This window comes from Neolamprologus multifasciatus, chromosome 18 (genome assembly GCF_963576455.1).
Source record: "Neolamprologus multifasciatus chromosome 18, fNeoMul1.2, whole genome shotgun sequence".
NCBI classification, from domain to species: Eukaryota; Metazoa; Chordata; class Actinopteri; order Cichliformes; family Cichlidae; genus Neolamprologus; species Neolamprologus multifasciatus.
Window position 1 is genome coordinate 20,004,113 of NC_140456.1, and position 22,294 is coordinate 20,026,406.

The 22,294-nt window shown below is 38.8% G+C and overlaps 1 protein-coding gene across 1 annotated transcript in view; it reads left to right on the top strand.

The window, feature by feature from the left end:
- Positions 1-4,640: 4,640 nt before the first annotated feature.
- The window catches only part of eif2b3 (eukaryotic translation initiation factor 2B, subunit 3 gamma), a 33,467-nt gene continuing 15,813 nt past the window's right edge, over positions 4,641-22,294 (top strand). The window contains exons 1-5 of the mRNA XM_085140278.1: positions 4,641-4,940; positions 7,247-7,409; positions 8,949-9,103; positions 18,898-19,057; positions 19,200-19,311. Of these exons, the coding sequence (XP_084996404.1) occupies positions 7,262-7,409; positions 8,949-9,103; positions 18,898-19,057; positions 19,200-19,311 (575 nt within the window). The 5' untranslated portion in view covers positions 4,641-4,940; positions 7,247-7,261. The remainder of the gene's footprint in view (positions 4,941-7,246; positions 7,410-8,948; positions 9,104-18,897; positions 19,058-19,199; positions 19,312-22,294) is intronic.

The window sequence follows — 22,294 nt, forward strand, 5'->3', positions numbered from 1 at the left end:
TTTAGTGAATTAGCAAATTTAGTGAATTCAGTAATTTAATGGATACAATAAAATACCCCAGACAGGGTTTTTTTTCCTTAATTCTCTCTGCCTTGCTCCCATTTTCAAACACAAACACTAGTGTTTCTTGCTCTCCATTTCTACAGCTCTCTGATCCTCTCTCTCTCACACACACACATTACTGGCGTGCTCAAACACCAGCAGACAAACACCTTAACCTCAAACCACATGCTAGGTGCAGACAGGACCACACATACTGTCTCACACAAAATGTTTGGAATGCTATAAACATTTATTTCAGTTGAAAAGACGATTTTTGCAAGTGCATGATGCATACATGTGGGTGTGCACGCATGTGTGTGTGTGTGTGTGTGTGTGTGTGTGAGTGTGTGCATGTGTGTGTGTGTGTGTGTGTGTGTGTGTGTGTGTGTCCTCTTTTTTTTCTGCTGAACAGGAAGGTAACCAGGTCGAGAGAGATCAAACATGACCAAATATTTTGGCTGTGTTGTCCATAAAATGCGACAGGTTTATACATAAAAAGAGTTAAATCCATAGCTAAGTCATCGCTTACCCACAAAATGTTCCAAAAGAATAGCAAAGTGATTTATTAATTTTGTACATTTATGGTTATGCTTTTTCGGATAGTTACAGAGTTAGGACTTGAAAACTTTATTTTGAGTGGGGGGGTAAGTTGTAATTTATGATGACGTGATTATTGTTCATCAGTTTGTTGCACATTTTGGTTATAATACTGTAGTCTATAAAAATCCATGTTTTTGCATTTAAATAATATATAACAAAACAAATCTCCCATGCGTGGGACTAATAAAGGTTATCTTATCTTATCTTAACACAGTTCAGCAGTGTAATGTAATGATCTGGTGTTCATCCCCAATATAAAGGTATCAATTAGACTGATTTGAAATGAATGATCGCTAAACAAAAGGTACAAAATGTTCCATATACTTTTGTTTTTATTGCTATAGAGTGTATATATAAAGGTGTGTGTGCATGTGTGTCTGTTCATGTTTGCCCTGTGTGGGTAACAGACCTCCCAGAAAGTCCATCAAACAGAACGTGGCCAAGCAAAGACACACACAGACGCAGAAAGCGAGCTGCAGTTCAGATGATATGGTCAAACTCTCTCTTTTCTTCTTGCAAAATCCTCCCTCTTCCATTAGCACTTTTCCTGTATAAGTCTATATTAATCTTCCTCAGTTACCACCTTAGTAGATCTTCAAAACAGCCTTTATCTCACAGAGACAATCGAGAAAGGCCTTTACAATGACAGCATCTGCATTTGCACCACGCTTTTTAAAAATATAATCATTTCACTTTTAACAGTTGAAGCTGCTGTACTCTGTTACCGAAGATCCAGAATTTACCCTCAGATTCATGAAGACCACAACTATTTTACATGTAATTTTCAGAAAAAAGGAATTGTCTTATAATTGAGTAAATACAGAGTCTCGTAATGGAAAATGTGGGAGAGCGATAGACAACAATTGCCAGTATTGTAGCTCAACAGGGAGGGATGCAAATGGATAACATACACAGTCAGATGGGTTATAGAGACCCTCAAACAGCATCTTACAGAGAAAAGTGCCAGCGCCCTGCAGCAGGGAGTTGTCCAGATTTTCCCACTCTGGCTTCTCAAAACCCAACCCAGATATTTCCTGGTTCTGACACCAGCTTGGCTCTCAGATCCCTCCTGAAAGCAGAAAGAAACAAGAAAAGAATTACTTCAACTGTGTTCAAGTGAAAAGGAATGAATTTCAAAGGTCTAGTGACGCAGACTGTTGAATGTCAGGTGGAAAAAAAAAAGACATTTATTTGCGAATCCACAAAAAACACACTTTATATCACAGTTGTTTGAAATATAACATTTCACAGCTGGTTTTGAGGCTGATGATGAACAAATTTGCATTCTGGGTTTCAGTGCAATAAAACAGTGACAATGGATCTTGTGAAGTATTTCATAAGAAGAGGGAGGTTTTTAGCATGCAATAAACTAAAGTGTATTCACAGTAAATTAGAAGAAAAAAAAAACTAATCACATCACCAAAGGAATGTAAAACAGTTTCTGCATCTCTGCCACAGTGAGACATCTTAATCTTTGAACTGTGAGCATGTGCGTTCATCTCTGACACTGACTGGGCGAACGTGCCGGTTTTAGTTTCCATAGCAGTGGTAAGGGCCCCACAGAGCACTGGCCCTGGAAGTGGAGCAAACACAAACCACAGTACAAGTGTGTGTGTGTGTGTGTGTGTGTGTGTGTGTGTGTGTGTGTGTGTGTGTGTGTGACTTTGTATGTTCTGCAGTACCCACCTCTAAACTCAGAGGGAGGCTTCAAACACACACACAAACACACCCATGCATGTACACTCACACAGACTCTCGCCTTGGCTCTGTTCTCTCGCTGGGTGGTCGGTGCTACAAATGTTTATGATCTAAACCAAGCTAATCCAACTGGCTTGTTTCAGTGAACTGAGAATGATTTACAAGATGCTGCAACAGAGCCAAGGAGGGAGAGGAAATCAGAGGAGATCTTAGGGCTCCATTTCAAGTCACTCAACGATTAGACCTGCATGACTGTCTCCATGTCTGTTTGCATGCATATCCCCATCTGGTTCTGTCTCGGAGTTGTGGCATTCTGTTTTGGACCTTTTTTCATTTTGTCTTCCTCTAACCGCTCAGTCGGATGTCTTCATTTCTGACAAATAAAGCGTATTTTGAAAATATGCAAAATACATACGCTCAGGGAATTTTTTTTAATTTACATGTGATTCCTCTTTGTCTCATTTTTCAATTCTGTTTTCTTCTCCCCCGTTTTCCCCACATATATCAAAGAAGTCAAACCGTGATAAACAGTGTGTCTCTGTAGGGCTCCTCCTTACAATGAACATGCTAAATGAAGAGAGAGATTGTTCAATAGCATTGTCTCTATGTGTATGGAAGGATATCCTTAGGGCAGTATATAATGATAAGGGCCTATTAGAAACCTTTCTGCAAGCAAAGGTTTGCTTGCAGAAAGGAAATCAAAAGCTGCATTAAAAATAGAGAGATTAAATGACAGTTATTGAGATCTTTAATAACCTTGAAAAGCAATAATATAAAGAAACATGAATATGAATGTAGAAGTATGGAAAGCATAAGCAAGAAACATTGATGTCTGAGGGGAGGAGGAGAGAAGCTGAGCCATGTAAAATCTTTGTACTTAATTACATTTTTAAGTAATACAGAACTTAGCATACAACACATGCACATCTCATCAACTGGCCAATCACACTGTCTGAGCAATCAGTTATGATTAGCCAAGAAGTTATCTATTGCTATTAAAAACTAAAACACTTACCATTTATTCCAGAAGAGAGTTTTATGTAAACAAACACTTTTTTGTTTCCTCACAAAATTCTGAAGCTTTTACAACACAACATTATTATGAGAACAACACCATCACAAGGATATCACATCCACTATACAGGAAAACTCAAGTAATGTGCAGATGACATCAAACAAAAAACTTCTATACTAACCCCGTTTATCATTATTATTATTATTATTATTACAAGAACAAACAAACAAACAAAAAACAACTTTGATATCCTTTTAGACATGTTTGCTTTCTTGCTGTTTGAGCTTTGCTTGTAACTAGCCAAGTTCTCTAATGTCTCACACACTTCGGTTCCCTGTGGTTAACCAGCTAAGTTAAGCAATCTTTGTGGTCTTTATTTGACTTTTACTGTGGCCTTTTTAAAAAAATTTCCCCAGATTCCTTGATATGAACTGAGAAAGCTGCCACCTGCCTACTGACAGCACCTTGCAGGCTTGAGGAGATGATGATGATAAACAAAAATGATCATATGTCCGTTAAAGTGTGTTTTATAAGATAAATAGCATATGGGATTGTTTGATTTTAGAGTTTGTTCTTTTGATATTTGTCTACATGGCTCTTCTGCACTGCTTCACAGACAGCAAATGCAGCTGGACACCCACTTTTTCAGCAATCACCATTCACGGTGGAGAAATTGCATTCAATAGTTTCAGCATTATGGTGTTTGGGCAACAACAGGCAGTCAGGCCTCTTCGTCTCTTTGTTGTTTTCTTTTTCTCTCCTTCTTCCCTCCCTTCTCGTGCTTGCCTGGCTTTGAGCAGGCAGTAATGAGCAGTCAAGCTCATCTCCTGGCCAGAGCAAACAAAACCAGAGCCACATTCCCCAAGCTCAATTTGCTGTTACGTCTCAGCTCTGTGAATTGGGATTTTTCTAAGCTTTTGCTGTTTGGCTTCTGGCCGCTAATCTGCTCACATTTTTACAATGTGTGAACATTTGTAATTCCTTGTACCATAGCTTTTAAAAAAACGAATATTTTCCTTATCTGTTTAATAATGTAAAACAATTATCATCATCATCACTCGGAAAATTAACTTAGTATAAATCATAGTTTAGCTTGCCAGCATGATGATATTATACCCTAGCAGAGTGAAGATTTTTTTTTCTTTTTAAACAGATCTGTTCTTCTCAACCATACCTATTCCTCCTTTTCCCCTTGTCTGTAAAAAACTTTAGTCTATGACAAATCATGGTCTAGTTTTTCTCCCATTCTCTGATCGGAACCATATTACGAAGGAAGTAGATTCTCGCACGGACGTATTTCACTAAAGGCACGCAGGTGTCATCATTAAAAGGCTAGTTGCTTAGCGTCTTTTGCGTAATTACTGTTAAATTATTTGGCGAGAAATCTAATATATGTTATTTACTTGCATTTAAGTTACCTGTCGGTTTTCAGAAACGTGTCCGGTTGGTTGTAATCTATCTCTAAAAAAGCGGCATCGTTTACTGCTCGCTGCTAGTCCTTAGCCGAGTGCTAACAACACTGACGGCAAGTTGCATGCGTCTAGCACCGCTGTCATTTCCAGGCAGCTCGGAGGGATTCTGACAGGTAGGTAAAGTTTTATATCTCAGTGCTTCGGCTTTGAATTAATTCTTAATTCAAAATAATTTTTAAAGCATGGGTGTGCACTCGGTCAACAGGGTATGTCCTGAGCACACATGCCAGTTTGGCGCTAGTGGTTACTACAGCGATGACATGATGTATGTTGGATATAAACGTTCAGGAGAGCAGCCGCTGTGTGAAGCACACGCTGTACTGAGACTAAGAAAGCTGTGACTGTGGGAGTCAAATAATTGCGTGATTTTAGATGTCATATTTCATCATGATAAACACAATATGCAGATTCTTCCTCTTTTTCCTCATTTTCAACCATAGGTGCCGTACGTTACAATAAAGCACAGGCATCTTTGTTTACATACAATGAAGCACAGTTGTGCAAACTTGTTGGTGATGCACTGGTATCATGGTGTTGAAGGTCGATACCACTGAATGCTTGGGAAAAAAAGACACTAGGAGTCCATTCAACAAGTATTAAGCTGTGCATGCTCTTGGTATGAAGGTGAATGAAGCAGATTGTGTGCTGCCAGTAGGGCTGGGCGGTATAACTTCAAAATCAAATTACAGTATTTCAATGAAACTGGTGATATAGAAAAGAATTCTGAACAAGATTATATTGATGCTTGCAGGCATCAGCATCACTGTAAATAAAGTGTATTTTCCATTCTTCTGTTCCATTGATGTAACACTAATTTAAAGTGTGACTTATTGAAGTATGAATCTATTCGGGTACCAGAAGTACCAGCACGATACTGAAGTAGTGATTACATTCTGGGATGTTGTATGTTGGGTCAACAGCCTTTTAACCAGCTGCTTAAAGTCCTGCTTATTCCACTATGTAACCACATATGTAATTTCCATCCACTGTTTGTTCTCCCTGGCATTTAGAGAACAGCTAGTGGTCCTCGGTGGAGCATTTGTTTACATTTGCACTGTATCTTCTACTTTATAGCCTGGTTGTACAATGTGTGGCAATGTGTATTTGCTCCAAGTGCTGAAATATGTTTGTTGTTTTCACTTTTAGTGGGAGCTACGATATTTTGCAAAGTATGTTTTTTGTTTATAATAAACTGTCATTGACTCTCATAGATGCCTAGTCTTGTCTCATTGTCGTCGTGTGCACTAGGGAATGTAAATGCATGGCGTTGCTATAGCAAGAAACTTGCGATAAGACATTTTTGTATCGTGTGAAATTTATACTGGTATTATTGTGGTTGTTTTGATGTGGCACTGCCCTAGTTGCCAGCATGATCATGACATTCAGAAATGTTAGAAGCTAACTCCTGTGCTCATCCATCAGCAACGAGATCTCATTAGTGACATCAAGCTAATACCATGAAAGACAGAAAAATACAGTTCTTGATGATACTAGTGTTTTAGGGAATTCACAGTTTCAGTCTTTTAAGTAGGAGTCCACTGATGCCTTACATTAATGTCCTGACTTTGTAAAATGAAATCCGTCTAGCATCACTGTTCAGTCACACAGGCTTGAGAGTAAATGAATCATAGAGAGCTTGTCAGTTGTGTCAGTTCACGTGACAACAAATTGCAATTTCACAAACTACTAAACATCTGAAGCAGGTCTGGGATGCCTCTAAACTGCTAACCTTCTGTCATTAGCTTCCTGTGTGCTAGCCAGCTGGGGCCTCTCTGTGTGGAGTTTTCATGTTCTCTGTGTTCCTCCCACAGTCTGACGATATTCATGGGGTTAGCTTAATTGGTTTTTGTAAATTGACGATAGATGTGGATGTGAGCATTATTGATTGTCTGTCTGTGTTAGCCTTCTGTTAGACTGGCCACCTGCAATCTTGGCTGGTGTGAGCTAAGACTTTTTGAATAAGGTAAACAGGGTAGAGCAGAGGGAGTGTCACTTGGAAGACTGATTGGAGTATATAGCTGAGGCATACAGCATCATCAGTATGTTATATGTGTACATTGAACACACTTTATTTACATAACAGTAGCATTAAATGCATTTAAAAACTAGTAATTAAAGTAATAAAAAGACGTACTTCTTTAACAAGGATCTGTTTGTGCTCTTGTGCATGAACTATATTGAACTGATGCACAATAGCCCATTTACCCATGGTGTCCATTTGCATTTAGGAACTCACATTATTGCTAATATGAACATAATTTACATTTTGTGCTTTTATATACTATTTTACAGAGTATTATACACAAATATTATAGACAGTATTTTAGTGCTGTATTAATTTGTTGAAGTACTAAGTCTACACCTGTGGTCAGTACTGTATGTTATACGCTTTCAGTTACAATGTCCCCTCCTCTCTTAGCCATCTGCAGCAGATATGGAGCTCCAAGCGGTGCTGATGGCGGTGGGTGGGGGTTCTCGTATGACTGATCTGACATACAACACCCCCAAAGCTATGCTGCCTGTTGGCAACAAGCCCCTTATGTGGTATCCCCTTAACCTTCTGGAGAAGGTGGGATTTGAAGGTGAGAGCTAGCAATAAATATAATGCTTCTTTATCTCTTGGTTCAGCTATTATTTCAGCTGATACTGAATATTAGAAATATTATTCAGAGGTCTGGGTGTCCATAATATGTGAAAATATTTGTTGCTTTATAGGTCATCTTAAGTTATAAAATCAGGTCTGATATTGTAGCGTACAGCTCACATTAACTGTATTTGTTGCATGTAAGCTTTGTGTAAGTGGTAGCGGGGGAGAAGTCTTAAAGTTAGGGCTAAGTCATTCTTTGTTTCCACATAAAATGTAAAGAAGCAAAAATCCTGCCAGTAAGTTTATGTGGCCCACTTGGAAAGTCTGGAACAAAAAGTGGAAACTCAGACCTATAAGAAAAATAGTTTCACCTCCTATTATAACGGAGGAGTCCTTTTTTTAATGTTAGTACTGTCAGGATTAAATTACAGATGTAAAAACTGTGAGCACTCTTAAAGGGAGAGAGTTATTTGTGCAGTGACATAATGAAGAGAGAATGTCAGAGAAGGTCATAAAAATGGTTTTATGATTACAATCATGTCAACTGTGACTTAAAAAATCATATTTCTTTCATTGCTGGTTCATCATTTGGAGTGTTAAAGCCAGGCAGAATCCAGGGAAGTGCAAACTATAGCTGTGTGTTTAATAAATTATCTGTTTTGGGGGATACTAGACTTTAAGCAAGATCTATCCTACACAAGTAGTTGTTGACCAACTACTTGGACTCTAAATTCTGGGGAGTTAAAACTGGTTACATGTTTTTCACCATTGTTAAAACATTCAAAATACCTAAAAGAAACAACAAGTTACTTTAAAATGTGTTATGCTTTTCAAAATCTAAATATGTAAAAGCGAAGCCAGTTGTAATGCTTTATTCTCTTTAAGGTCAGTGAAAGTTTTGCTTTTGTTTGGCACTGAAATCCTCAGTTAACAACATTACTCATCTGTAAATATTTTACACTGAGTCAGATTTTGCTCTGGTCTGTTTTAGTTGTACTTCCATCAGCTTGTCAACACATTGTCAGCACGTCAGGTGTGCATTTTCTGACTATTTTTTTTATAGTCAAGTTTTCTGACTCTTGTGCAGCAGCATGCAGTGGGGCTCAGAAAGCCTGACCTTATAAAGTATTTATTTATTTATTTATTTTTGGCAATATGCTGTTCATTACAAAAGCCTGCGCTAGGTTAAATAAAAGTTGCTTTCTATACATAATCATTCTGTGTGGCCAGCAGTTTACAGTGTGCATTTTCCTAGCCAAATCTGTGCAATTAGGTTTTACTAGGCTGACACAGCTAGAGTGAGCAAATGCCCAGTATAAACCATTTAATGCAGACAAGGCTAATTAAACTAGACTGATTCTACAACATTTTAGATTCATAAAGTGGTCTAGTACTGTTCCTACCAACTTTATAAAAAAGTGGCTTATTTGAAGCTCACAACATATTATAGCCATGTAAGCATCTGCTGTGGCTTGTCTCCTTTTTTATGAAGATAAGACAATCAAAGGGATACTTTTGTGAACTGTGTTTTCAGAGGTGATAGTGATCACTACCAAAGAGGTCCAGAAGGCGATGAGCACAGACCTTAAAATAAAGGACGTGAAGATGAAACTGGATGTGGTTTCTATCCAGGAAGATGGCGACATGGGTACCGCTGATGCTCTCAGACACATCCAGCCAAAGATCAAGGTGCGCATGTATTTGGGTGTGGTTTTTTTTGTTTTTTGTTTTTTTTTTTTTGGGGGGGGGGGGGGGGGGGCATATTTACTCTGAATCTCTTGGACCTTTATTTGCTATGTATGGAAAATAAGTATGAATTAGATCAGACTGAATTAATGAAAGGGTTACACAAAAGGCCTCAGTCACACGGGTCTGGAGACTGACTTGAACTGGAAATAACGTTCACCTTCAAAATAAAAGTTGTACCTTTTTAAAATGTTTTGTTTGCAGTGATAAACAACATTTATACATTACTTTGAAGGTGAATAGCTTACATTTCCATTATATTTTTCACAGTTTCATTATCACTCTGCAACTACGGGGCTAGTGTTTGCAGACAAGTCGTTGTCTGAAATTGTGGGCAACTGCGGAACCTGGTATAGCACCCATTTGCAAGCGACTCCCAGCAACCTCTAGCAACCATTTCCCAAATGATGGAAGAATAAACTATTTTTCCCTAGCAACTGGTTACTAGTTTCCAGTTTCTAGTCCTGCATGACTGCGACTATCCTAACACTTGTTCCAGTGTCTACAAACATTTAGGATACTGTTTGCAGTGTTTTGTTTTTTTTTAACAAAATATTATGATTAAATTGTTTGGTTGCAGGAAGCATTGGTTTGAGTTCTGATTTATTATGCAGTGCCAGTAAAGAGTTGCATGTTGCATGTTCTGCTCTCTAATACCATTCTCCATTGCTCTGACAGTGTTTTGTAGTGAGTTTATTATTATTTTTTAAATTCTGTTTAATGTCACGGTCATACAAAGAATTGCAGAAAGGTTTTAGGTAAGGTAAAAAATTGACAAAGATTGCCGGGGAAGTTTAGGTGGACGTTCACTAGGGCTGCCACGATTAGTCGACTAGTCACGATTACGTCGACTATCAAAATCGTCGACGACTAATTTAATAGTTGATGCGTTGATTGAAGTTTTGTAAGATCCCAAAAGATGCAGGAATAAGTAGTAGGATTTAAGAGTGTAATAGCGGACTGAAACAGAAGATGGCAGCACTGCATTCACAAGGATGTCAGCTGCCGTTAAACACCAAAGAAGAAGAAGCTGTGTCCCAGAATTCATAGCGCGGCCCTGCTCAGTTTCCAACGATGACGGCAGCTAGTTGGTTTTAATATTACTCTTATTATTCTTTCTGGGTCACAAAATAAACGTGTAGCCATGTAAACTTCAAATATCTGCTCAGTTTATCAAGACACCACATATTTTCAAAAGCGCTCCGACGTTTTCGGAGACGTCTGTTACCCACCAGCTCGATAGCTAGCCGGGGGCAAGGCTCACTAGAGCTGGTGAGAACACCGGAGTCCCGGCAAATTGTTTTCAAACCCACCGCTGTCTTTCGCTACTCAGGTTAAACATGATATATAAGTCACTTAGATAACTTAAAAATGTTATTGTTTGGCTTTTTTCAGTATTTTATTTGTTCCTGAGTAAATCGGTTTGGCTGAGATTAAAGTAATAGTTTTTACACGGCTGAATAATAAACATCAAGCAGACAACTGATTATCAGAAGTGTGAGATGCTTGAGAATATACTCCGGTGTCCTGTTATATTTTAGATAGCAAGGAGCAGATGGCTAAATTTATTAAACTTCACCGAAACAATCTGCAGATTTCATTAAAATTTAATAAACTATCGTCTTGTCTTTATTTTTAGTTAGCACATACCTTAAACACTTAAAGCTGTAAGCTAATGATAGTTATATAAGAGCAGATGCATGCTGGTGTAATAAGCTGTACGTTGTACATCCAGTGGATGGATGATCTGATTAGTTGACTAATCGCAAAAATAATTGGTGACTAGTCGACTATCAAAATAACCGTTTGTGGCAGCCCTAACGTTCACACTGCTGGGCTGACCACCGATCCATGCCTTTTCCTCCTTTGAATGGCCAAGGCCGTCGAGGTGCCTCATTGCACATTTTTAAAATACACACAAACATTCACAGGCACACACGTGTACATATGCTGTCTTGGTATCCATGACCCCCAACTGCAATTTCCATACCCCCCTCTATATCCTGCCTGCTGATCCCTCCATCCCTCCCTTCATCCGATTCACTCTAAACAGATGAGGTCATGGTTAAACTCCCTGTGCTGCCAGTTTACCCAGTGCACCATTTATTCTCATGCAGCAGTCATGCACATCTGTGCAACATTTGTGTTTGGGTATGTAAGGGTGTATGGTGACCCTGTGTATATGCCATTGTACTGACTGGCCCCTTGTGTCCATGAAGACATGTTTATATGAGTTTAGGGTTAGTTTGGGGTTAGGGTTGACCGTTGATCTGTTTCAAAAGCAATTTCTCTTGTTTATTGTTTTACTATCAAGGAATTGTATACCACTGGCTTAGTTAGAAATGTCAGTTTTAAGAATCACAATTAATTCAGACTTATCAAATCTTAAATGAAGGTGATACTATGAATGTTTTCGAGTAATTAATTCATTGTGATTCATGCGTATGTCAATAATGTAAGATTTTATGGTTGTTTTCAGGCTTTCAGCCAATACATATTTACAGTAATGCTATATGAAATCAGCAAGGTAAATAGTGCTGATCTACGGTACTGTCTGACTCAAACATTTACAAGAAAAGACACATTTTTGGCAGTTACAGAAATACAGTCCAAACATTTTGTCATACAAAATTAACTTTTGCATCCAGTCACATCTTTATTTAATCAAGACGAGTTTTTGTTGGTATATTTTTTAAATTATATTATGATCTGAACCAAGTGTTGGTAGGTGATTGGCCAGAAGACCATGACTTTTTTTTTCTGGCACAATTACAACTCTTGATCTGGATTGTGATTCTGGTCAGGGGTTTGATCCCTCGCTCCTCCTTTTTGGCAAATTCCCAAAGAGTGTGTATGTGCAGGTGGGTGAATGTGTTTGCTTGATACTTAGAAAGGCATACGAGTGTAGCTTGTAGTAAAAAGCTAGATTATTAGAAGAGTCAACTAATTTCACAATACCAGAACCACTTAATTATCAACATATAGAAAAGAGGAACAATCTGAAACAATATTGCCCACCCTTAATCTCAAAAGGAAGAAAAACCACAGGCTCCTAATATTTCCAGGAATTTCCATTCCCAACACTAAGCATCATTACATGCTACATTCCTACTGGATGATAAGTAGATGTAGGGCGTAGTAGGATCTCAGATACTAAAAATTACTATCAAATTACTCATTTGTATCAGTATCATTGCCACCAGTGCAGTCTTTCCTCCTCTAGTTGACAGACTTCACCCAGCACCTCTCCTCACTAGCAGCTGAAGTATTTGATATTAGCAACACTGGACAACTTTATTTAGATTAATTTAGGGGATTTTTAGCCTTTTTTCGTGACAGGAGACTAGACTAGTAAGGAAAGGAGGGAGAAAGCATGGACATGCAGGAAATGGCACAGGGTGGACTCTGCAGAAGCCTTTAGGCATATGGTTTGACTGTTCAACCCAATGAGTTATACCAGCACCCCAAGACTGAACAAGTCTTTACAAAGAGTAAAGACTTACTTTACTCTTTACAAAGAGTAAAGTATTACATACTCATAAACGTTAGCCTGACTGACACACACATTAACGTTAGTCATTTAACTATAAGCAGTTCCTCACAGTTCCTATATTGTGTTATTAAGTTGGTAAAGTTTGTATTGTTCTAATCTTTTTCCCCCTGTGCTTTTTTTTTTTTACACTGCATTTCGGTAAGTTTGAAATTCTAGTATTTTGATAAACCTAGCAGGCTATAGTTTCAGTTACAATGTGAGTTGTAGCTTCTTTAACTTTGTCCCAGGTCACAAACAATCATCTTGAAATCTCTATCACAATCTGATGTAAGACTGTTGTTTTAGAGCCTCAATAACTGCAATTACCGTATTTTTCGGACCATAAAGCACACTGGATTAATAAGGCGCAATATTGATGAACAGGTCTGTTTTCATACATCAAGCGCACCGGATTATAAGACGCATTAATCGAAACAAAATAGTCAGATAGGTCAAACATCAACTCATTCTTCTTGCTTCCTCCACTTCTGTACCATTGATTCATTAATGTTCAATTCTCTTGCAGCTGCTCTATTTCCATGTTGTTGCAGTATATTAATGACTAACCTCATATTGTGGATGGATTATCTCACATCTCCTGACTGACGTTTGGTCCGTTTACAGCATCCTGCCATGCGATTGCATTTATCCCTAACTATCGGGAACCCTCACGTTAACTTTTATCGAGTGGAAAAAAGTTAGCATTCATCCTGCAGCTTCACTGTGTTTATGTTATGCTAACATAGCTGTGTCGCTAGCGGTCACGTAGCACATCATTATATACCAGCTAGTCCAACTTCAGTAACCCTGCAAACGCTACTGCTGTTTAGTTTTCTGTCTTTATTTCTGTTGGGAGTGATAGCAGAGCTGTGTGGTTTATTTTTTTCAGAAATCTCTCAATCAGAACATGCTATATCCTGTTTAGGTGGAAACTAGCGAGCTAACTTCCTGCTAACTTCTAACTCTGTTAAATTAAGTTCTGTTTTCATGGATGCCTGCATGTTCAATTTAATTATTACACCTGGTAAAGCAACAAGGCTGATCATTTTAACTCAACTATTATTATAGGGCGACTGTCGATTTTTGAGAAAATTAAAGGATTTTAAGTGCGTCTTATAATGTGGAAAATACAGTAATCTTTTTGGTCGGGCACACTTGACATGTTGCATAGATATTCAAATGGGTTAAAAATCTAGTGATTCCAGGTGATTCTCTGGGTGTTATTGTCCTGAAAAGAGAGCGGCTCTTCTCAGGACAGAAATGTTAAATCATGGATAAAACTGATCATTGAAAACAGCTTTACATTTAAGTTGCCAGCAAAATACTCCTCACAGTGTAGCAAAGGTACTAAATGCTCTCACTGTAATGATAAAGCTTTCAGGGGGGTTTTCTTTATTTTGTGTCTGTCTGTACAATCGAAGATAAAAATGTCCTTCTGACATTCATTCTTTACAACACGATCAGTCTTTTAGTTCTTTTGGTCAAATGGCTTTAATCGTTTTTCTTTTTTCCCCTTTGAATTGGTGTACAGATTCTAGTTATTTTCTTAGCTAGATTAGTCCTTTTAATAGATGCTTGGAATTACCACATGTACAAATATTCACACACTTAGGCAGAACTAGCTTCAGCATGCTCTCATTGAGAATCGTTGAGTTTCTAATCCTTTGAGCAGCCAGCTGGATGAGAGGCATTGAGTTACACACACTCACACACTGCAAGGTGATGAGTGAGGAACTGTAACCATGGCCTGCCAAATCCCCGCACAGAGATCACTCAATCTGTCAAACCGAAGCCTGCGCACAGTGTAGACACTCACACATCTTGATGCAAACACCCTTCCATGATGGGATTTGGTGTAACCGATCAAACAAAATAGTTACAGGAATCGGTGTGTGCTCTGGGTGAGCACAGTCGGCCATTTCTCTCGAACACTGAAAGGAGAGATTACAGGGAGCATTTTTTATTTTGTTCACTCCGCAAACAGTGAGGTTACACAAAAGTGGACGGATATGCTGATTAATGCTGAGTTCTTTCACAATAAGCCAAACTAGTGAAAGGAGTACTTTGCATGCACGTTTTGCTTTGTACGCCAAAAGCCTCTTTGACATTTTTATTATCGTTGAGGCTTAATCACCTGGTATAATGAGCGCGTATGAACTAAAACAGCTATATATACATTGGAGTTTGTGATTCAAGGCTTCACCTTTGGTCCACATCTGTTAGTCAGCCTGTAAGACTCGACACAAAAGGTGAAGAAAGAGAGGAGTGAGAGATGGGACTGAGGCTTTTCATGAAAGCGACACAGCAAACATGCTTAGATGTGTCTTTTTTTTATTTCTTTCCCTCTTTCAACAGTCTTGCTCCACACCCTTACTCCATGTGCATTTTCTCTGTCTTTTCACTGAACTGCAATGTTGAAACTTCATAATCTTAAGAAGACCAGGCAAGACTTGTACATGTTAAAAGTTACCCACATTACTTTTATCCCAGGGTGAAATGGAAAATATTCAGTGGTTTGTTTTTGGGTTTTTTTATGATGAACACATCAGTCAAAGCTTGTGTATCCTTCAAACCTACACTGACTTGATGACCAATGTCACACAGCCGAGTCATTTCAAGTTATTAGCTTCAAAAATCCTTTGAGGAACCAAAATATAAAAGAGATTGAACAAATAGACTGTTTTTATTGGAAGTGTGGTAAAAAGTCTGACTGGCGTGCATGCATTCATGCAGCTGAGCAAAAGTATTGTCAGTTTTCATACTGCAGTATACCATAAAGTATACTTCAGTATATCAACAAGTGCACTGTAGCTCAAAACGTTCACTGGTACTGAATATACAATTATATGGAAATAGTAAAATAATATTATTTTACCTCCGACACGCAGCTAAACGCTGCTCTGGGCGAATCGGTTCTTTGAAAAAGGTGAAATATTTACGAAAGCAGTCATGATAGAGCTTCAACTCCTGAATCAAACCATGAAATTCTCCCTGCTGCTGTCTTCTCATGAGAATTGGATGAAGCCTGAATCTCTGTTTCATACTTTCTTTGTTTATTATATACATCATAGCTTTCTTTATGTATGTGACATTGCTGAATTTTGTAACTTGTAAATAACAGAGTTGTGAATGTCAGCCTTTACTGGTGGATTCATACCTCACACAACAAAGAAAGTGTCCTTGAAACGGGTCAGGATTGTGCAAGCACTAGTTTTGGATTGAAGTCAGTTACCTCTAGGACAAATCCGCATCTGTGTGTGATTGCTTGTGCACCAGTGTGTGTGGTCCTGACCTGTCCAGTGATCCTGGCTGTTGAAAGGCCAAAGTGTCTTTGCCTCTCCAGCTGACTCCACTCGGCTGTCGCCTCTGAGTGTACGCCTGCGTGCGTGCATGTGTGAATGAAGCAAGCACGCCTTTGTCCATTTAATGTGTGTGGCTGTGTGAGAGTGCTCTGTTTCTGAACATGTGTGTGAGCTTATCAGTCTGTGATAGAGCGAGGAGAGAGCTGAAAGGTCTCAGAGTCTCAGGAGTCAGGAGATCTCTTGCAGGCACCTTCAATTTTACTGTGGCAGCTTCCTGTTGCCAGGTCAAGATTAGAGTTGCATGTAAATCTAGGTCAACTTGACCCTTGATCTCACTGATCCAGCATACTCTACATACTTTGATCCTTTTTTAAACCAGATAATATATTACATTTATTCTATATAAATACTTTTAAAAAACTTCACTGTAATCTTTCCTTTTCTTTCTTTTGTTTGACAGTGTCTGTGGATTCTTTGCTCATGTGTTTTTCTTCCTTATCCCCTCTCTCTCACTCTGTGTTCTCCTTCACAAACAGAGCAATAATGTCTCTGTCGTTAAGGCTGCTGGTGCTAAAGGTGGGATTAGTCCCTATGCTGACAGCCTTCATCTCTGGACAGACAGATGGATACCGCACACAGACACAAATGCGGCTGCACCCACATGCAAACACACATTCAGACAGTGGAGAGCAGTTCAAATGACAGGTACTGCTTTTGCTCTCGCCATAAGAGCAAGTGATACGTCAACTGGAATTCACAGCTGCATATTTATTTGTGTTTCCAAACATGTATTGATTTACATGTGGTTAGATAGTAGGGATACTGATACTAGTTTAAGATAGTCATCTTCTAAAATAAGACTTTTCTCAAAAAAAAAATGTGGGCTCTGTTTTAAGCTCAAGTGCATTTTGTTGAACGCTGGCTGGTTTTCTCTGCCTGTGTGTAACTTTAGAGCAGTGTTTTATGTGGATCAGTTCACAGAAATGTACTTAAAACCAGCCAGCCAGGGTAAAATGGAGAAGGATAAGGGAGTTATGTGATATTGTGTCACTGAATGCAGTGAGTGCAGCATGATTTAAAAAAAAAAAAAAGACTCAAATATGGGCAAGACCTAACATGTGGATGTAAACACAGGGTGGAGTTAATCTTCCTTTATTTAAGGCAGGTTTTTCAGAGAGATAACTGCGTACACACACTGAAAACTAAACAGGACCGATGTCTAATTTGTCAGGCGTTTTCAAGCACTTCAAACAAAAAATAGAAAATTGTGAGATTGCAAAAGATTTAAACAAATGTCCCAATCACATGTAATTTCTCTTTTATACAAATTCAAAGCTTTTAAACAGAAGTAGCTGCATCTGTTGATGTAAAACTACTCATTTGCAGTAATTAGAGAGAGTAAAACTAGCATAAATGGCTTACTGGAAGAGCGGTAGGCTTGTTGCATAACATTTTATTAAAATGTATAGAGTGTGACATAGTGTAACGTATTACCAGCAATGTTAAAGACCTGATAGAAAGCATTAATTAGTTATGCCAGAAATATTGTTCAATGTATATAATCACAAACCAGACTGAGCAGTTTTGTTTTTGTTACAGTTCCTGTTTTTAATATCTGCAGTTTAATCAGCTGTTGAGACTTTTTTGTCATTTCAATCTACTGTGGGCTTTTAGGAGAAAAAGAGAGCAAGGTTTTAAGGACTTCAGAAATCTTAGAAGTATCACAAATTAATACCAAAGTAATTTGACGAAGACCATGTGTTTATGAATTGAATTGTCTGCTTAGATCCAAGCAAGCTGACGGTCTGCACAAAGAGAAACAGCAGAAAAATATAGTTACACTCACTGTTTATGAATTCTGTCTCTCAGACCTGAATGAATGGAGAAAGGAAGGGAGAAAAGAAAAAACAGGTACTCTGGGATTTGTGTAACTCACTGTTGTAGGGTTCTTGGCTTACAGCATAAAGTGTCTGGAGATAACTTTTGTTGTCAAAAGTTGCTGAGTAATTTCTTCGCACCACCTCTGCGCTTTTTACTAGATCAGCAGCTGAACTTTTTGTCTGACATCTGGTTCAGCTTTGTTTCCATGAAGACAGATGCAGAAACTCTTCACCACTTTATACCACAGTACCTTTATTCCCTTTTGATTCAGGCTCCTTCCTGTTTTATTTAGATCTGTGCTTTTTTGTTTACTTTTTTTTAAAATTTACCGTTTAACTGAGCCACTCAAGTATAATTTTTTTACCTTGGTAAAAAAGCTGGGTTTTTTTTCTTTTTTGGGGGGGGGGGGGGCTTGCTATAACCCAGTCATTTCTCAGCTATTGGGATAAATAGAGCATTACTTGAATTGAACTGAACTGAATACTGAGAATCCTGAAAGCTTTGTTTTCCCAGACTAACATATTTACGTTACTGATTCTGCTGAGAGTAGAAGCAAGACAGTTCACACTTTAAATAACATTGAATTTAAGGAGTTAAGACTGTGAATAATATAGGCACTTGCAGCAATACACACAAATACCTATAGGATTGTATATTCTCAAACAGAGATGGTGAATAACAGCAGAAATCATTACTCACTACTCTCTGTAATCAGAGTTTAAGTCACTTTAACAATGGGCCAACAAGCATTTGTGCGGAAATAAAGTTTATGTATACAATAGTCTAAATGCTTCACCCTGCCAACTGTATTTCAGCCATTTCTGTCTGTTTCAGAGTTTTGTGTGTGTGCCTGCAAGCTCCTGTCAAAAGCCTCTTTATACTTAGTAAAGTAATCCTAGTCCCACCAAACCACGTCAGGTTCATTATGTTAGACATTCTGTTGTGTCTTACCGTTGCGCTGTCAAGTAAATACTTCAGCATGAATAGATCACTGTGATTTTCTTTCAAATCTTTCTTTTAAGACCGACATCCTGGTGTTGAGTTGTGACTTGATAACAGACGTTGCGCTTCACGAGGTGGTCGATCTGTTCCGGGCGCATAACGCGACAATGGCCATGCTAATGAGCAAAGCCCACGAATTCACAGAGACCGTCCCAGGCCAGAAGGGCAAGAAAAAGACAGGTAAAATGAAAATAAATCTTAGAAAATTAGACAGTTTTGCATCTGCTGTTTATTTAATCTATATTTTTTTTCTTTTCCCTGCAGTGGTTTAACTGGGCAATTTTTTTTGTATTAAAAACATATGTTGTGTATTTTTCCCCAGCTGAGCAGAGAGACTTTGTTGGTGTTGATCAGTCAGGAAAGAGGCTGCTCTTCATGGCCAATGAGGCCGATCTTGAGGACGGACTATCAATCAGGAAATCCATTATGAGGAAGTAAGTCTAACCACACATTGCTTATTTATATGTCCAAATGAGCCATTAGAAATTATACATATATGTGAAAATCTACTCATTTCTGATTGGTTATCCACTTTCATTCAATCATTTCACTGTTGAGTCTTTGTTTTTGTTCACTTCAAAGGGGTCTCTGTCTTCTTAAAGGCTCCTGATTCTTCTGTATTAGTGGAATGACAGCTGTCCACAGCACGGTTTGTTAACCAAAGCAAATCAGTGTTCACTTTATAAGTTGCTGAGCATGTGCGGCACGTGTTCTCGTGCAGGTTCTTATTCCTCCATGCGTGGATCAGAGTTTGGAGGTTTGCCTGATGGTGACGTGTTCTGTACATCTGTAGGTTCTTAGCTCTGGCAAAGCAGATGTTTAAGTTTCTAATCAGAGTCGGTGTGTTTTAGGGCGAAGGTTCTGTGGTGGCTGTGTGGGATTTTTGTTACAGGAAGAGTGTTCTAGGTAGGTTTTTGTTTCGAACTCCTAAAATGCATGTATGTGTGAGAGCGGGTGTTTTGGGAGCTCGTAAATACTTCATGGAGCCAAAGACACAGTAAATTCTGGCCAATAAGAGGGGGGCCAGAGCAGCTGCTCGCATGCTTCTCTGCACAGGGAAACTCTTGAGGCACACACTAACATATATACACACACACACATTCTGTCTTATTTCATAAACTCAGAAATGCTTATATGAACGCATAACACAACCTCGAGGCGGACATTGATGGAGAGAAAACAGTCACACATTGTCACAGTGTTATGGAAACCTATTGAGCCCACAGCTAAACATTTACAGCTTATGCTGAAATACTTCCAACACTGAAAGCACCTCTGATCATTTATACGCTCGCATGTCACACACCCACACAAAATTATTTTTTGCCTGAGGTAGTAAGCAGAATAAATGCCAGAGTATGGATTCCTGTTTCCCACCTGTAGCTACCTGACTGTTTTCAACAGCAGTATCACCCACAGAGTAGTCACAGCTTACACGTACTGTACATAGAGGTTATGAAGCGTCTTTTGGATATTAAATGTTCGTATTCGTGTTACATTTGTACACATTAACATTTCACACCTGTAGTATCTTTTGCAGTTGGTTCTTTTCAGTTTCTGTGGAACGTTAGTGAAAGAAAAATGAATCGGTGTGTGCGACCTCCTGAATTTCTTCATTGACTGACGTCCGTTTAATTTCCCACTTCATTCACTTCATTGAACCAGTTCTTGTTGTGTGCATCCCTCCACACAACCAACCATCTGTTCTTACGGTCTCCATGCTTGTTCTGCCTCAGCCTCTCTGTAATTTCTCTTCCCTTTCCTTCTCTATAGTTTCCACATGGTTGAGGTGTGTTAGCTCAAAACATTCTGCACGTGTGAGATTGTTTGACCTGGAAATCGCTTAAACGGTGTGAAAGGAATCCAGCAGAGCTTCCTCTCATACATTAAGCTCCACCTGTCAGAATGTTGTGGATGTAGGTCTGGAGAAATGGTCGACTGTGTATTAATCTGCTGATTTAACAGGATAGTTCGGAAAACTAGAACGTTTCAAGCAAAACAAGCAAAGCGCCAAGTTTTGCAGCTAGTTTTGGGTTTTTGGGAGGTTTTAAAATTATGACATACACTTTAGGTGCACCTGTTCAGCTGATATTTAATGCAGATATGTGATCAGCCTATCACATGGCAGCAAAACAATGCATTTGGGGATGCAGACATGGTCAAGACGTCTTTTCGAAGTCCATACTGAGCATCAGAACAGGTAAGAAAGTTGATGTAGAAGTTTTTAAATGTGACATGGTTTTTGGTGCCAGACTGGCTGATCTGAGTATTTCACAAACTGCTGACTTTCTGGGATTTCTCACACAAGCATCTATAGATTTCGCAGAGAATGGCTTGTTGATGCTAAAACTGAGCAGTGGTAATATGCCACTGCTTACCTGCTGAGCATGTCCATCCCTTTATGACCAGAGTGTATGCATTTTCTAATTGCTGCTTCTGACAGCGATAACATCCATGCCATAATGCACAAATAAACTTTGGTTTCTTTGAACATGACTGCGAGCTCACTGTACTCAAGTCAAGAGTCAAATGATGGATGGGCAGCTGATAAATCTACCACAGCTGTGTGATCCTATCATGACGATATGGAAATCACTGAGGCATTTTTCCAGGACCTTGTTGAATCTGTGCCGCAAATAATTAATGCAATTCTGAAATCAAAAGTGTCCCAGTACTAGCATGCAGTGCCTAACAAGTGGCCAGTAAGTGTATAAAGGAAAGGCGAGGAAGCTTAGGTCAGATCAACTGCAGTGATCTTCAGCAAAACAGACTCGGAGTTACTTACATCTGTTACTAATGATGGCACACGTGGGGCTAAAAGCCAATAAACACAAATATTACACAAAGTACCTTTTAAAAAATTAAATAACTTCCCTTCCAAAGATCCTTGTACTAAATTTACTAAACACATGTATCAATGGTCCCACATAATGAGTGTGTTTGCACAGGATTTGACAGCTATCAACATTAGTCTGACTGCACTTGCAGAGCCATGTGCACTGTAGGCTTGCAACACAAGATCAGATATGTGAATTCAATTGTGAAAGCATCTATGGGGCTAGTTTAATATTGCGGGAATCACACATTTTGCTTTGGAGGAGTGGTTAAAATTTTCTTTTAAAAGCCCTTCAGCACTGTTGGCTCTTGTGAAAACCTGACTAATGAGGGTATTAACGGTCATTCTGCTGCATCTGACTCACCGTCCGCTGTGGGGTTTTAGTTGTAACTAAATAAGACATTATGTTGTGTGTGTTTGAGAGCGAGATGTGACTCCTCTCTCCCACTGAGGACTTTAGTGGTACTTTAGTAGTCAGTCATTAATCCAACAGTTGAGTCATCCCTGCCTGCAGAGGCACTAAATTCCTGCTCCCTTCGACAATGAGCTCTACAGCACTCGCAGCAACCAGAAATCACATG